General features: G+C 43.8%; 1 protein-coding gene across 1 annotated transcript; it reads right to left on the minus strand.

Annotated features, from left to right (window-relative positions):
• Nucleotides 1–640: 640 nt before the first annotated feature.
• On the minus strand, nucleotides 641–2,149 carry LOC118430182 (uncharacterized protein K02A2.6-like). The gene has a single exon (XM_035840891.1). It carries the CDS (start codon nucleotides 2,147–2,149, stop codon nucleotides 641–643), a length of 1,509 nt encoding a protein of 502 aa, XP_035696784.1.
• Between the last annotated feature and the right edge of the window lie 13,999 nt (nucleotides 2,150–16,148).

Raw genomic sequence — 16,148 nt, forward strand, 5'->3', positions numbered from 1 at the left:
CACACTCTCCCCTCTTTTAAGTCGTCTCGGAACAATAACAATAACAATAAGAAACTATTAATGAACACATATATATGGTTGTTTAGTACTATGAAAAATAAAGGATATATTCTATTCTATTCTCCTTTGCGTTAGCCTCTTTTTTTTTTTTTTTTTTTTAGCTTTGGCACCGATAACATCTTTAACCTTGGCACTGATAACATCTTTAACTTTGGCACAGATAGCATCTTCAATAAACTGGCTTCACTGCTACTAACAGAAGCTCCAACATACTGACTGTTTTAGAACAGTTAACACAACATTAGGCCTGGTCTAAATTCTGAGCTGGAAGTCCTGCAGAGTCCACACAACTGGAATCCATCAGTCTCTTTGTTATCTATAAATAACCAACATACATGTCTCTCAAATATGGAATGATTTTCCACAATAACCTTGCATTTACTGTCCACAATATAATTGTCCCATGAGACTCTTCTCATTCAGCGGGTAATCCACGGGCACAGCGGCACTGGTACAGCGGGTAATCCACAGGAATAGTAATATCCACAATAACAGCAGGTAATCCACAAGAATAGTAATCCACTGGAATAATAATCCATAGCAGTTCACAGTCCACACGAATAACAGGTACTCCATCCCCTTAGCTGGGCGCGTACATGCGAATTATCGGTATTAACTGTCCAAAGTGAAGGCACGACTGATATAATTGCCCAGGATGCCCTGCTCCCGCGTTCCACATGTTCAGTGGCCATGGTGTCCCCACATTCCACTCTGCTGCATTTACTGTGTTCACCGTTGGTACTCTCAAGTAGCCTGGTTGGCCACCTACATCATATGTGAGAGTCCGTGGTGGTCTCCTATTTCGTCTTGGTCTGTTCTCTTCTACTTCTGCTGGGTCTGGAACATCCTCAGCACCCTGAGACACACAGGGCTGGTCCTCAGACTCAACTTCAACATCAGTTTCTTCATCCCTTTCACTACCTGTACTTCCTCTCTGGTCTTCTTGTTCAGGTCCAATTTCGACTCTGTTGTCTGCAAGTTCTTCTTCCTCATTATCACTCCTCTTGTCCTCTCTTTGAGGTGTTTTCTCTTTGCTTCGTTTGTCCACTGGAACCTCTAGAGGCAGTCCGTCACACGGTAGTAGCATATTTCTATGCAACACTCTTGACCTTCCTTCTCTGCATTCTGGGCGTACCTCATACACTGGAATATCTTTCCCCTTCTGCTTCACAATGATGTGGACTTTGTCCTCCCAGTGGGAACGCAACTTGCCCGGTCCTCCTCTGTCCGTCATATTTCGAACAAGGACCCGGTCACCACTGGACAGACTGAGACCGTGCACCCTTCTGTCGTACTGCTTCTTCCCTTTTGCACCTGTTTTCCTGGCATGCTGACTCGCAATCCTGTAGGCCTCCTGCATGCCACGTTTCCATTTCTTGGCATACTCAGGATATGATTGAACCTCATTCTCCTTGTCTTCAATCCCGAACATAAGGTCCACTGGCAGGCGGGGGTGATGTCCATACAACAGAAAGTGAGGCGAATACCCAGTGCTCTCATGTCGGGTGCAGTTGTACGCATGAACCACTTTGTTAAGAGACGCCTTCCAATCTGTTTTCTGGGATTCTGGGAGAGCACGTAACATCGCTAGCAAAGTCCGATTAAACCTCTCCACCTGACCATTTCCCTGGGGGTGATACGGGGTTGTTCTCGAGGGCGACACTCCACTCAGCTGATGTAGGCGTTGAAACAACTTATTTTCAAACTCTGCTCCCTGGTCATGGTGAATCTTGAGAGGGTACCCAAATCTAGGAATGAAGTCATTAAAGAGCTTCTCTGCCGCTGTTCTCCCTGACTTGTTCCTGGTTGCATATGCTTGAGCGAACTGTGTGAAATGGTCCACAACCACCAAAATGTACTCATAGCCACCTTTGCTCCTTTCAAGGTGGACATAGTCAATGGACACCAGTTGTAGCGGCTCAGTGGTGATGATGTTAGTAAGTGGGGCTTTGTCTGGAATGTTTGGCTTCCGGCGCTTAATGCACTGACACTTGGAGGTACAGTATTCAACTATGTCTCTCTGCATCTTTGGCCAGTAGAACCGTTGTCTTGCCAGGCTGACAACCCTGTCTGCTCCCAGATGGCCCATTTTGTCATGTAGTTCTTGGTATACAATGTTTCTATATTCCTTCGGGAGCACTACTTGCAGTACTGGACCAGCTCTCCGGCGGAGAATGCCCTCATCATCGATCTGCAGCTTTTTCCACTCCCGCATGTATTCTCTTGTACTAATTGAGTTGTCTTGCCTCTCTCGGGTAGTGGGATCCTCCCCCCTTCTTTCAGCTCTATCACCTTTCTAATGGCCGAGTCCCGACGTTGCGCTTCACCGATCTCCTTCTTGCTCAATGGTCCTATACTTGCACTCTTGTCTTCAGGTGGTAGACTGTCAATGTTCGTAGTGATAGCACTTATCCATGTGGCATCTCCTTGATCCACTGCCTGCATGGCCTGGGTGGTGGCACTCAGTACATCACCACTCACTTCTTCTGTGCAGGTAGCCATAAACTGCTCAGCATCTCCTGGACTTGGTACTCTTGACAGCACATCTGCATCTGCATTGGCTTTCCCAGGTCGGTACTTGATGCTGAAGTTATAGTCCACCAACTCTGCCACCCATCGGTGACCTGTCGCATTCAACTTGGCCGTGCTCAGAACGTAGGTGAGTGGATTATTGTCGGTATATACTTCAAAAGATGGGGCGTAGTACAGGTAGTCTCGGAACTTCTCAGTAATGGACCACTTGAGAGCCAAGAACTCCAACTTCCCCGAGTGCATGTGGTAATTCTTCTCTTCCGGTGACAGTGTCCGTGAACCATATGCAATCACCCGGAGCTTGCCCTCTTGCTGTTGATATAATACTGCGCCCAAACCATTGGCTGATGCATCTGTGTGCAGGATAAATGGTTTCTCAAAGTCAGGGTAGGCCATCACAGGTGGGCTGGTCAGTTGTTCTGTCAGTTGATTAAGGATATCTTGGTGTTCCTCAGTCCACTGGACTGGTTGCTTCGCAGCACTGTCCGACAGCAGGTCGTACAGTGGTTTAGCAATTCTACTGAAGTCCTTGATGTACGTCCTGTAGTACCCGAGGAACCCAAGCACCCGTCGTACATCTCCTACAGTAGTGGGCTTCTTGTCTCTGATTGCCTTGACTGCTGCTGTATCTTCTGGATCCATCGTGTACCCATCTGCAGTGACTAGCTTCCCGACATACCTCACCTGTCGTCGGAACATCACACATTTCTTTGGCTTCAACTTACAGCCATGTTCCTGGAACCTGCGCAACACTCTCCTGATGCGCTCGACATGTGACTCAAAGCCTTCGCTGTAGACCATGGTGTCATCCATATACGGCTCGCATATTTCATGGCTCAAGCCCTCGAGTACTTCTTCCATATGCCGTTGGAATGATGGAGGCGCGTTCTTTAATCCCATGGGGACGCGAACCCACTCATAGAGTCCGTATGGCGTTACAAATGCTGTGTATTTCCTACTTTCTTCCTCCATGTACCCCTGATGGTACGCCTTTCCTAGATCCAGTACAGAGAACCATGTGTTTCCCTTCAACCTGTTGAGCACATCTTGAATCCTCGGGAGGGGCTGGCGATCTGGCACTGTTTTCTCGTTCAGTGCCCGGTAATCAATACATAGTCTCATTCCTCCATCCTTCTTCCGTACGCACACCATTGGTGATGAATATGGTGATTTGGATTTCGTGATCCATTCTTGGTTAATCAAATCTTCGATATATTCCTTAACCTCCTTGTACAGTGGGGTGGGAATTGACACATAATTCTTCTGAACTGGTTCTTTATCAGTCAGGTTGATGTTTAACTTGAGCCCCTCCATGCTGCCAATGTCGGACTCATCTCTGGAGAATGCCCCCGATTCCTCACGAAGCATCTGTCGCACTATCTTCCTCTGTTCTTCACTCAGATGAGACAAGTCAACTGGAGGGTCCCACAACTCATCAGGTGCATCCTGCTCTGCCTGGACTGTGTTGACTTGAGCTGGTTGTTTTGTTTGCTGATGGCTGTCGTTTACTGGTCTCACATCAACTGGAACCATTGATCTGATAGGTTCTATCTGACCCAAGACTGTCCTCGCAGGAAGGTAGACATCATAACTGTTAGGGTTGCTTACAGGCACTCTTATCAAACTAGTTGAACTCACCCTTGTGAGTACTGACTCCACCTCCAAGCCCGTGGGCCAACTCCCTCCTATATCTGGCTCAAACAAGACAGATTGTTTCTCTTCCACTGAACCTGTAGGAATTCTACATCTAACCTGGACAGTGGCTCCTCGTGGTATCTTGATTCTCTTCCGGCCAACCCTTACTCTCACCAAGTTTGTCTTACTAAAATCTTCCATCATGCAGACCAGCGCCTCTGCCTCTCCAGCTTCTACTGGCACCGCCTGAGACAGCAGAGCAGCTCCGGAGCAGCCGTTCCTGGCACACACACTCTGCATCTCCTCAATCACGTTGTAGCCAATTATTGGGTGCTCCTGTTTGTCATCTGATGTCACCAAGAATGGCACAGTTAGCTCTGGTGTGTCTTTCTCGCTAACCATTTTAAACTTCACTTCGATCCAGCCATCATATGGTATATTGGTGCCGTTTGCAGCCTGTAAGTTGAAGTCTACTCCTCCCAGTATGTCGATCAATGGCTGAATTTCTGTTTTGGGCAGGTATTTTGTTCTCCACTTGTTTGTCATGATACTCACTTGGGCTCCCGTGTCCCATAACGCTTGGGTTTGTACGTCCTCTAAGTGACAAGAGACAAGGCACTTGTTTCCAACCAGCCTGGTTAACTTTCCTCTTTGTTTGGGTGTTAAGCGTGATGACATCATATTGACATTACCGGTATATTGACTCTGTTCTGTTCTCTTTGGTTCTGTTCTACTTCTAGTATCTACTGGTGGGTGGTGGGACTGCGTGGTATTCTTCAGGGCTACTCCCCGTCCCTTGGGAGGGCCCTGGACTCGTTTCCCCGGGGAGCAGCCTGACTACGGCATTCCCTGGCTTGGTGGTTGGTTCTTCCACACACGAAGCAGTGGTTGCATCTCTCTGCGCGCGCCTGCCAGCATTGGTCGCACAGCCTTCTTGGTCTTGCTGTCACCACATTAATCCCAGTACGAGTAGTATTTGTATCTGTAGTGTTTACTCTGGCAGCACTTCTCTTCTTCTCCTCTCTCTCCTGCTTGTCAATCACTGCCCTGCCCACTTTCTCCAACAGCTCAACATCCGTGGTCCCACACTTCCGGTCGAGGTGAGGCTGTATTTCCAGCCTGATTGCATCATCACTCAGGCCAGTCAGGACTGCCCGCAGGAACATGGCCTGCACAAGACCTGCGCTGTACAACTCGTCTTCTTCTTCATTAGCCTCTATAACTCGGTCCCTCAGATCCATCATTCTCATCAGGAAGTTCTGGGGAGACTCCTCGTTTGCCTGTTTCCCCATGCTCAGCTTACGATACAGGTCAGTCGCTGTACACTGTGGACACTGGGCCTTCACCACCTGCTCGACTGTCTCCAGGTCCATTTCCTTACCTTCCAGGTAAGAACGGAGGGCTGATTCTGCTGGGATGGCTCTAATCACCGCGTCTACGACCGCCTCCTCTGTATATCCCTGCTTCAGGCCACTGTTGACCTGGTACGTGAGGGACTTGAAGCTGAGGGTACCCACTTGGCCGATTATTTTGAACTCCTTCCTGCTCACATGGTGAGGTGCAGCTGGTCTAGTGTTAGTCTTCCAGTGGGTCTTCCTGACAGTGTCGACCCCTCCAGCAACTGATCGAGTGTTAGTGTTCCATAGGGTCTTCCTTACAGTGTCAATCCCCTCAGGTGACTCCAGGTGGTCCAACCTTCCTCCTAATTTCTTAACCTCTGTGCAACACCCCGTGACAACATTTGCTAGGTGAGTAGTGGCATCAACCAACTCTTTCACGGTGACTTCAACACTATTCTTATTCAGCTGGAGCCCTGGTGGCGTCTGGGAATGGAGGGGATAAGGCCCGCTTAACTGTGGAAGGTCGCTAGGTTTCGTCATATCAGACTGTCTCTTAGGCTTCACATCAGATGTTGTGGACTGTTTTGGACGTAAGAATTCTTCCACTGATCTTGTTAACTCCTCTACCGATTCCATTTTGATTCCACCTTGCGCCATTCTTCCCTTTGTATCTCTTCCCACAACAACAGTTCTTATCGGTACGGTCGCCCTCCCCCTCTACAACCGCAGCGCCATCTTGTTGACCTCTGAACTATTTGTTTACAACAAATTGACCTCTCTGACCTGTGGTCACGTGTCTTCTTTGGCGCGAATCCTTTTCTGTCACAACGTCTGGCTCCAGTGGCGGTCAAACTTCTCCTGTCGTGATCATCCGATCGGCTCCCTTTCCTCTAAGTTTTACGATCTCGGTAGAACCTCCATTTTGTTACCCTCGTTCTGTCCACTTTAGATGATGTTTAGGGAGCCCAGAGGTGACACAAGAGCGACTAGGAGACTGGAGTTGAAACGACGTGAATTGATGTTTATTCCTTTTCCCGGCTACTGCCCCGACGCATGCGCGTCGGCCCGGACTATCCCATTATCCATAAAGGGGGTTATTTCTACATGGCAACACATACAGGAGAAAAACCTTACAAGTGTGACCTATGTGACTATTCGGCAGCACTAAAATCCAACCTAGCTCAGCATCTAGCAAAGCACCAAGGTCTAAAACCCTACACGTGTGGGGAGTGTAACTATTCTACAAGATATAAATCGGGTTTGGTCATACATACAAGAAAGCACACCAATGAAAAACCCTATATATGCGGGGAATGTGGGTACAGGACAACTCAACAGTGTAGCTTATCTATGCATATGAGAACACATACTGGAGAAAAACCCTACAAGTGTGACCAGTGTAACTATTCTGCTGTAAACAAATCAACTTTGGACCAGCATATGGCGACGCACACAGGTGAGAAACCCTTCATGTGTGGGGAGTGTGGGTTTAGGACAGCTCGGAAGTCAACCTTGTCCAGACACATGGGAACCCATACACTAGAATAACCAAATAAGGACAATCCACTTGGCAGTTGCTAAATACTATACAAAACACGTGGAAGAAAGTCAGTGTTACTACTCAACAATGTGGACCTATATATGTACATGTGTGACTGAATTTTGATCCGAGGCATCCAAGAAAACGGATGACGACTCTGACGGAGAGTCTGGATACAGGATAAGTGATGTTTTGACGCTGTGCGACCCTTCAGGAAATTATTAGTGTTTCTCATCTGATTATTGTCAGGCCTCGTAGAGTTTAAAGGATAACACTGCATGTGAAACTTGGATTGATTATTTCTAGCATACATAATACAGTGTGTAAGAATTATAGAATGACTTAAAAGACAGTCATTTTAGAAGTTTATAAATTGTTTTCAAAAAGGCCTTCAAAGCAAGTTAATGCATCTGAATTGTGGTTTTATCATTTTGTATATTCTTAAAACAACTGTACCTTCAGTTAGTAATATTTTTTCTACTTGCTTAGAATAGGTCTATTCAGTAGTGAATACCAGAAAAGTCTGGGTTCAATGAAATACGTTTGAACAATTACAATAGTGTAAGGGATTTTTACAACTTTTCTGTCAACTAACCTACAAGACCAATGTTAATGACTGTGCACACAATTTGAAACTGGGTAATTAATTTCTGAGCATGCCTGTTCTTATTCTATACAGAAAAAAAAAACGACACTTTAGTCCACTCACATTATCGAAGTTTTTTCAACTGACCTGTTAATTATAACATTTATACTTTTTAACTGTGTAGTCTTAATATCTACTTTTTTAAACTAACCTGTTTACGTTTATTATATTATCGAAGTGTTAGTAATTATATTATTAGCTGTACCGTCCTCAGAAAGCAACTGCAGACTATATCTAGTCAGGTACACAAAATTTTGGAGCAGTTTTTGTTTTATTCTACGGAGTAAATAAAACTGCATTTAAAGCAAATATTGTCTATCATTCAGAAACTATACCGACCAGTAAAAAAACTTCATACTCGGGTGACTTGAGATCTATGGTAGAATAGAGTTTTTACCGTAAAACGTTGTTATCTGCGATTTTATTTTAATACGCTCTAATCAAATATGAAAACAGCTAATTTATCTTACAAGACTTAACCATTGTTCTGCTGGCAATTTTTGGCCTATTCAATCTCCCAGAGCTGAATTCTTCATCAGATCAGTAAAACTTGACCTGTTCTGTGCTGCTGCTGCAGATTTACTCCCCCATTCGATGGGTTTTGAGTGGTATGTAACTTTTCACATGATAAATACCATTAACCTTAAAGAATACAGCTCAGCATGACATAGGTTAAATATTTCCATTCTGTATATAAACGAGCTTAGTGGGACAACGGTTAAGCAATTGCCAATCATGCTAACGTGTCGATAGGATTCACAGGACTATTCCGAATGCCACACCAGGCCCGCGCGCCGAAGCCAGGTGGAATTCTTTTGTTTTTCTGACCTCAGGTGATAGCATAGATTATGCTAATGCATATAGGAGGCTTGGGTATAAGAATAAGTCCCAGATTAGAGACATACGTCTTTCTTACTGGGGAGGAGCCAGGGTGGCTGTCAGACGGATCAGGATGGCAAAGGTTCCCTCAGTAACCCCGTGCAGGAGGTATCAGGGAGGCAGCGGCGGCACCAACACAAGTCAACCGTCAGGCAGTACCAGCAGCGCCCCCGCCAGCTAGGACAAGGCCTCATGCAGCCGCAGCAACAACCCCAGCAGCACATGGAGGACAACAGCAAGCGGTGGCGGTAGCGTCTTCCAGGCCGTGGGGAGGTCCTCAAGCCGCCGCAGCCGCCGTACCAGCGGCGTGTTCCACAGGCGGCAGCCGCACAAGTTCTGGCGCCGCTAGTACAGGGCGCGGCATGCCGGCAGGGAATATGCTGTAGGAGGTAAAGAGCGTGGTTGCTACGTTTTTGGCCGGTAAAATTCGCGTATGATTTTTAAATTTGATTTTATTTGTGCTGTTTTAACCCCCATCCGACCGTTACATTTTTACGACGAATCTGACCGTATGGGGTCATTTTTGACCCCATTTTGTTTTACTCATAGACATATTTCTGCTGGCTTATTTTGTCATTAATATGTATTTACTGTTTCACCAATCTATAAAAAACATTTTGACAAGTTTTGGTATCAGTAGTTATAACTCATTATCATAATTTATGCAGAAAATGAGGAGAAACCACATTTGCTCTGAAAATCTACCATACTCAACCTACTTAAACAATGTTTTGTCTTATCGATTTTTAAACAAAGGTTTTGATGCTGCAATAATACTTATAGCATAATTATGCTATTTAACAAGAAAAAATACAATATTTGTGAAAAGTAACGAATTTATTACTTAAGTATGCACCACATTCCGCCATCGAAACACACACACACAATAACTCGTGTCTATTTTCCCGCAATGATCTTTCTTGTAGGTTCCTTCTGCATATTCTGTCTATATATTGTTTCATAATTAATTAGAAACATTTTCATTTTCATTAGCAAAGGTTATTAGTGCATATTATCATAATTTATGCAGAATGTCGAAAAAACTGTGTTTTACACTAAAATACTAAATTTCTTTCAAAATATTCAGTGTTTAATCATCTAAGCAACTATAACATATTGCTGTAATAGCAATGATGAGGAATGCCTGTTATTTTATTGAAATATCTTGATATTTATGTAATTAATGATTCATAATTGGCTGGGGTCATTTTTGACCCCACCGAACCAGACACAAACTTTCAAGTATAGCTTATTCAATAATGAACAAAACTCGGTGAAAAATTGGTAGATGTTGTAAGACATGTATACAAACAAATTCATGGGAGGAAATTTTTCTCCGATGAAAAATGTTGCTATGACAGATAAAAATATACGCCTGGGGTCAAAAATGACCCCATACGGTCGGATGAGGGTTAACAATAGTTGAACGGATCACTGTGTAAAAATTTTACGTGGCCGCCATTTTCTTTGCATTTGTTGCTGTTGTTTGTAGATATTTGCATTTGCAAGTTTTCATGTTTGATGTTTGTGTATTACGAAGACAGTGAAAGTGTGGGAGTTAAAGTTATCCTAGTTTTATTTTTTGATGATTTTATCGGTGTATTTTGTGTTTGGTGTCAGTAACATGTTAGTGACAGTGGTAATTGTTTGTTGGTATTTGCATATTGAGAGTTTTGTAGAGTAACAGGAAGGTGTTGGATTATACCACTCCTTTGGAGGGGCGAACACTGTAAAGGCTTGTTTTTAATAAAAAAATATATTTTATTTTAGGCGCCAGACTGTGTGGCGCTGGTCTGTGTGATGTTGGTCTGTGTGACAATAACCTGTGTGACGCTGGTCTTTATGACAATAGCCTGTGTGACGCTGGTCTGTGTGACAATAGCTTGTGTGACGCTGGCTTGTGTGACGCTAGTCTGCGTGACGCTGGTCTGTGTGTCAATAGCCTGTGTGACGCTAGTCTGTGTGACAATAACCTGTGTGACGCTGGTCTGTGTGACAATAGCCTGTGTGACGCTGGTCTGTGTGACAATAGCTTGTGTGACGCTAGCTTGTGTGACGCTAGTCTGCGTGACGCTGGTCTGTGTGACAATAACCTGCGTGACGCTGGTCTTTGTGACAATAGCCTGTGTGACGCTAGTCTGTGTGACAATAGCCTGTGTGACGCTGCTCTGTGTGTCAATAGCCTGTGTGACGCTAGTCTGTGTGACAATAACCTGTGTGACGCTGGTCTGTGTGTCATTAGCCTGTGTGACGCTAGTCTGTGTGACGCTGGTCTGTGTGTCAATAGCCTTTGTGTCAATAGCCTGTGTGACGCTGGTCTGTGTGTCAATAGCCTGTGTGACGCTGGTCTGTGTGACAATAGCCTGTGTGACGCTGGTCTGTGTGTCAATAGCCTGTTTGACGCTGGCCTGTGTGACAATAGCCTGTGTGACGCTGGTCTGTGTGACAATAGCCTGTGTGACGCTAGCCTGTGTGACAATAGTCTGTGTGACGCTAGACTGTGTGACGCTGGTCTGTGTGACGCTGGTCTGTGTGTCAATAGCCTGTATGACGCTAGTCTGTGTGACGCTGGCCTGTGTGACGCTGGTCTGTGTGACGCTGGTCTGTGTGTCAATAGCCTGTGTGACGCTGGTTTGTGTGACAATAGCCTGTGTGACGCTAGCCTGTGTGACAATAGTCTGTGTGACGCTAGCCTGTGTGATGCTGGTCTGTGTGACCCTTGTCTGTGTGTCAATAGCCTGTTTGACGCTAGTCTGTGTGACGCTGGTCTGTGTGATGCTGGTCTGTGTGACGCTGGTCTGTGTGACAATAGCCTGTGTGACGCTCGTCTGTGTGACAATAGCCCGTGTGACACTGGTCTGTTTGACCATAGCCTATGTGACGCCGGTCTGTGTGTCAATATACTGTGTGATGCTGGTCTGTGTGACCATAGCCTATGTGACGCCGGTCTGTGTGTCAATATACTGTGTGATGCTGGTCTGTGTGACCATAGCCTATGTGACGCCGGTCTGTGTGTCAATATACTGTGTGATGCTGGTCTGTGTGACCATAGCCTGTGTGACGCTGGTCTGTGTGACAATAACCTGTGTGACGCAGGTCTTTGTGACAATAGCCTGTGTGACGCTGGTCTTTATGACAATAACCTCTGTGACGCTGGCCTGTGTGACGCTGGTCTGTGTGTCAATAGCCTGTGTGACGCTGGTATGTGTTACAATAGCCTGTGTGACGCTGGCCTGTGTAAAGGCATTGTATACGAGTGTGGCAGTTATACTTATTTAGTGGCTGAGTGCCCATGGTGATTCCCCAGTATTTGAGAGGTAACAGAGCAAGCTCTAAAAGAAAAACAAGCAGAAGGTTGACAAGTTTTGATTGTGAAACCCGATAAGTTTTGAAGTACAAAGATTTATGTACACTGTTATGATTTGAGGGTTTCATGTGAGATTCCTATCAATGATAATCCGTGCTCAAGTGTTAATAGAGCTACTTTTATATTACAGTTAGAAAGAAGATGGTCTGTTGGCCCTATCTGCAGATTGTAATGTGATGTATTCGTGATGGCAATGACATATTTTATGATCGTGATAAAGTGATTGTGACAAATTTTCAGTAAACAATTACAACAATGGGCGATGACCCAGAACTGGCATGATTGAGAACATATCGTTTTCAAAACTACTTAATGTGTGTATGTGTCTGTCTTGAGTGATGCGATTAGCGGCTCAGTTCAGCAGAGTGCCTCTTGCGGATAGTAAATAAGTGCAGTTATGGATGTCATAAATATCGATTCACCGGTCGGACTTTGGGGGCATTTTTTCAAAATTGATTACTGAATAAGTGTTCTTGCAAAATTAAAATGAAGTAAAACATCTCTAAAATACCTTTGTATTGGATTTGCGCACGTAAAACTTGGCCATTTATGAATAATGACACTTGGCAAGGCATAACTGGGTATTAGGCCTTCACCTATGACGTCACAGTGTGTTGACCTGTAGCGGCAATACGACAGACAGAGGAAAAAGAACAAAGCATCCGCGGCCGAGTCCCGGTCTACGAAAGGGATTAAAAATCCGTCATTAGAAGCAGGTAAGGCTTATAGTAACGATCAGTGTCAAAAATACTTTGATACATAGTCTAATAGTTTGTGGTAAGTTCCGTATAAAAACAAATGATCATAGTAAGATGATGATCGATGGACGTTTTGGGGGATGCAGTGAAAATTCAATGAAGTGGGAGGGGGGCGAACCAAATGTATTTGCCAATTCTCAACACCTACATGCTTCTACCTGCATGCAAAGTGGCGGTTTGGAAGGGCTTATTTAGATGATACTGAGAAGAACGACACGACATTACGTCCAAATATGAAAAATCCATAAAAATTAAGTTAACCCTCATCCGACCGATACATTTTTCCGACGAATCTGACCATATGGGGTCATTTTTGACCCCATTTTGTTTTGCTCATAGACATGTTTCTGCTGGCTTATTTTATCATTTCTTTGTATTTAATGTTTCACCGATCTATAAAAAATATTTTGACAAGTTTTGGTGGCATAAATTTTTACTCATTATCATAATTTATGCAGAAAATAAGGAGAAACCACATTTTGCTCTAAAAATCTACCATACTCCACTTACTTTAACAATGTTTTTGTCTTAGCAATTTCTAATCAATAATTTTGATGCTACGTTTATACTGATAGCATAATCATGTTTTTTGACAAGAAAAGATACAATATTTGTGAAAAGTAACGAATTTATTGCTTAATTATGCACCATACTCCATCACCTAAATACATACATACAATAACTCTTTGTCTATTTTCCCGCAAAGATCTTTCTTGTAGGTTCCTTCTGCACATTCTGTCCATATATTGTTTTTTAATTAATTAGAAACATTTTCACTTTCATTAGCATAGGCAATTAGTGCATTTTATCATAATCTATGCAGAATGTCTAAAAACTGTGTTATACACTAAAATACTATATTTCCTTCAAAATATTCGGTGTTTATTCATCTAAGCAACAATAACTTGTTGCTGTAATAGCAATGATGAGGAATGCCTGTTATTTTATTGAAATTTCTTGATTTTGCGTAATTAGTGATTCATAATTGGCTGGGGTCATTTTTGACCCCACCGAACCAGACACAAACTTTCAAGTATAGCTTATACAATAATGGACAAAACTCGGTGAAAAATTGGTAGATCCTGTAAAACATGTATACAAACAAATTCATGGAAGGAATTTTTTCTCCGATGAAAAATGCTTATATGGCAGATAAAAATATACGCCTGGGGTAAAAAATGACCCCATACGGTCGGATGAGGGTTAAACCGTGAGATCTGAAAATTGTCTATTTTGAATAGTCTCTACCATACTGACAACGCTGGCTGTTATTAGATATAATAATTAGAATAATTTGCCCGGGGAGTTTTGCTACCAAAGGGGTTGGCCGTCCGTGCGGATTAGAAACATTAACCAAAGCGTGGACTGACTCCCCTGGCCAATTTCCCGAATTTCGCCGAATTCTACGATCCCCTTCCTCCCTTAGAAGGCCTGTTGGAGATTTTAATTTGAGGGAAGGGGTGGGGGGTGGTAGGGAAGAAACCATTGTTTGTACCGAGGACGTGCATCCATTGTTTGAGGTAGAATTCATTCCAAGGTGAGATTATGAGCGAGCTTGACTGACTAGCAAAGTTCTGTCAATTTCAGAAAAGCTACATTACCTTTAAGTCGAAAAGCATGTCAGTATTGTTGTAGATTATATTAAGTTTGATCAACATGGGAAGTCATGTTCTATTCGGCTTGCATTTATCTGTCTAATATATAAAAAGACATTAAGCCAGGGCTAAAGTATTCAAGGTAAAGAATACCCTGAGGACAGAATTGGGTGGCTAGCGAGTTTATTTTGCGGGGCCTCAAGGCAGTGAGACCGCCGACTTAACCCCGAAGGAGTCGGTACCCCTTTAGGTAGGGGAGTGATAACTCAAGCGGGCTTAACTCCCCGGAACGCTAATAATAGATCGGCATGCTGGCTACCGTGAGTCCCCGATAGTGTCTGCCCCCCCCCCCCCCCCGTAGATAAAAAGAGTAGTCAAGCTCTATTGATTTGTTGGTAGAATATCACACGAAATGGTCAAGCTGGAAGTTATATAAGAAAACTTGATAAAGGTTGCGACATATACTTTAGAAACGCAAAGACAAGAATGCATGAAATTTAATGTAACAGAATGCTCAGATATGAACTGAAAGGCTAATACCCGAGCTAAAACACGTAACGTGGCAGCAAGAAAGTACACTGCTGCACCTTACTTACTCTACGAATTATAATATTTCAGCCCACTTGTGGACGTGCCTTTCCCAGTTGGGAACCCATCAAGTGTCAAAGCGTATCTGTCCAACTTGCAGCCTGAAACAACTTACAATCTTTCAGCCACAACTGTCGCCAAAGGCAAAAGGGGCCAGGCTAAAGTGGTCACCTTTGCGATAGGTAAGACAGTGGTAGCTTTGAAGCTGTCTCTCAAATTCAGATTATAGTCGTCATTAGTATCACTCTACAGCCATAATTGATAGTTTGTATTAGTAATCACTCTACAGCCATAATTTATAGCCTTTACTAGTAATCACTCTACAGCCATAATGTATAGCATTCACTAGCAATCACTCTACAGCCATAATTGATAGTCTTCACTAGTAATCACTCTACAGCCATATATTATAGATTTTACTAGTAATCACTCTACAGCCATAATGTATAGCCTTCACTAGTAATTACACTACAGCCATAATTGATAGTCTTCACTGGTAATCACTGTATATAATAAGTGTCAGACTTTAAAAGGGAATAACTCAAGAAGGGGCTGATGGATTGTCATGAGTTTTGGTATGTGGATAGGTTAAGTGATACATCATATAATTACATATTAACTATGCAATTGGGATCTAATTGGTTCTATTCCTAACAGTCCTGGCTAGTCTTTGTGTCCGTAGGTAAGGCATGCAACTTTCCCGACTCCATCGAGGTACCTGGGATCGGTTTGGGAGGTAAAATCTTGAGGGCGATGGGAGGAGAAGGATGGGTCCATGGCAGTATGGTCCACTGCCCTCAAGACGTTGGGAACTTAACGTTTACTTGTCCATATACGGATGACTTTCCATGAATTATTTTGTCTATGGGGTCTTCTCTACATGGACGGAGTGTTGACGAACCCCTACATGACTGTCTGATTTTTGGTCTTCGTGTAACGTACAATGTATGTAACAACGTTTAAGACGTCATCGCTTATCTGTTTTAATTATATAACGTTAACAAAAGGGCAAGGCTTTTAGCTTAACCCTATTCAGACGTGGGGGAGTGGGGGTGAGGCCTGCGCCAACTTTCATGCCCCATAACGAAAGAACGGTATACGCTAGAGCCACCAAACTTGATGTGTTTTAAGAAAATTTAGTTGGAAACACTTTCAAAATGTTTGAATAATTTTTCATTTGTCTTGTTGTCTGTTGACAGGCACTTCGC

The sequence above is a fragment of the Branchiostoma floridae genome, chromosome 14, assembly GCF_000003815.2.
Source record: "Branchiostoma floridae strain S238N-H82 chromosome 14, Bfl_VNyyK, whole genome shotgun sequence".
NCBI lineage: Eukaryota > Metazoa > Chordata > Leptocardii > Amphioxiformes > Branchiostomatidae > Branchiostoma > Branchiostoma floridae.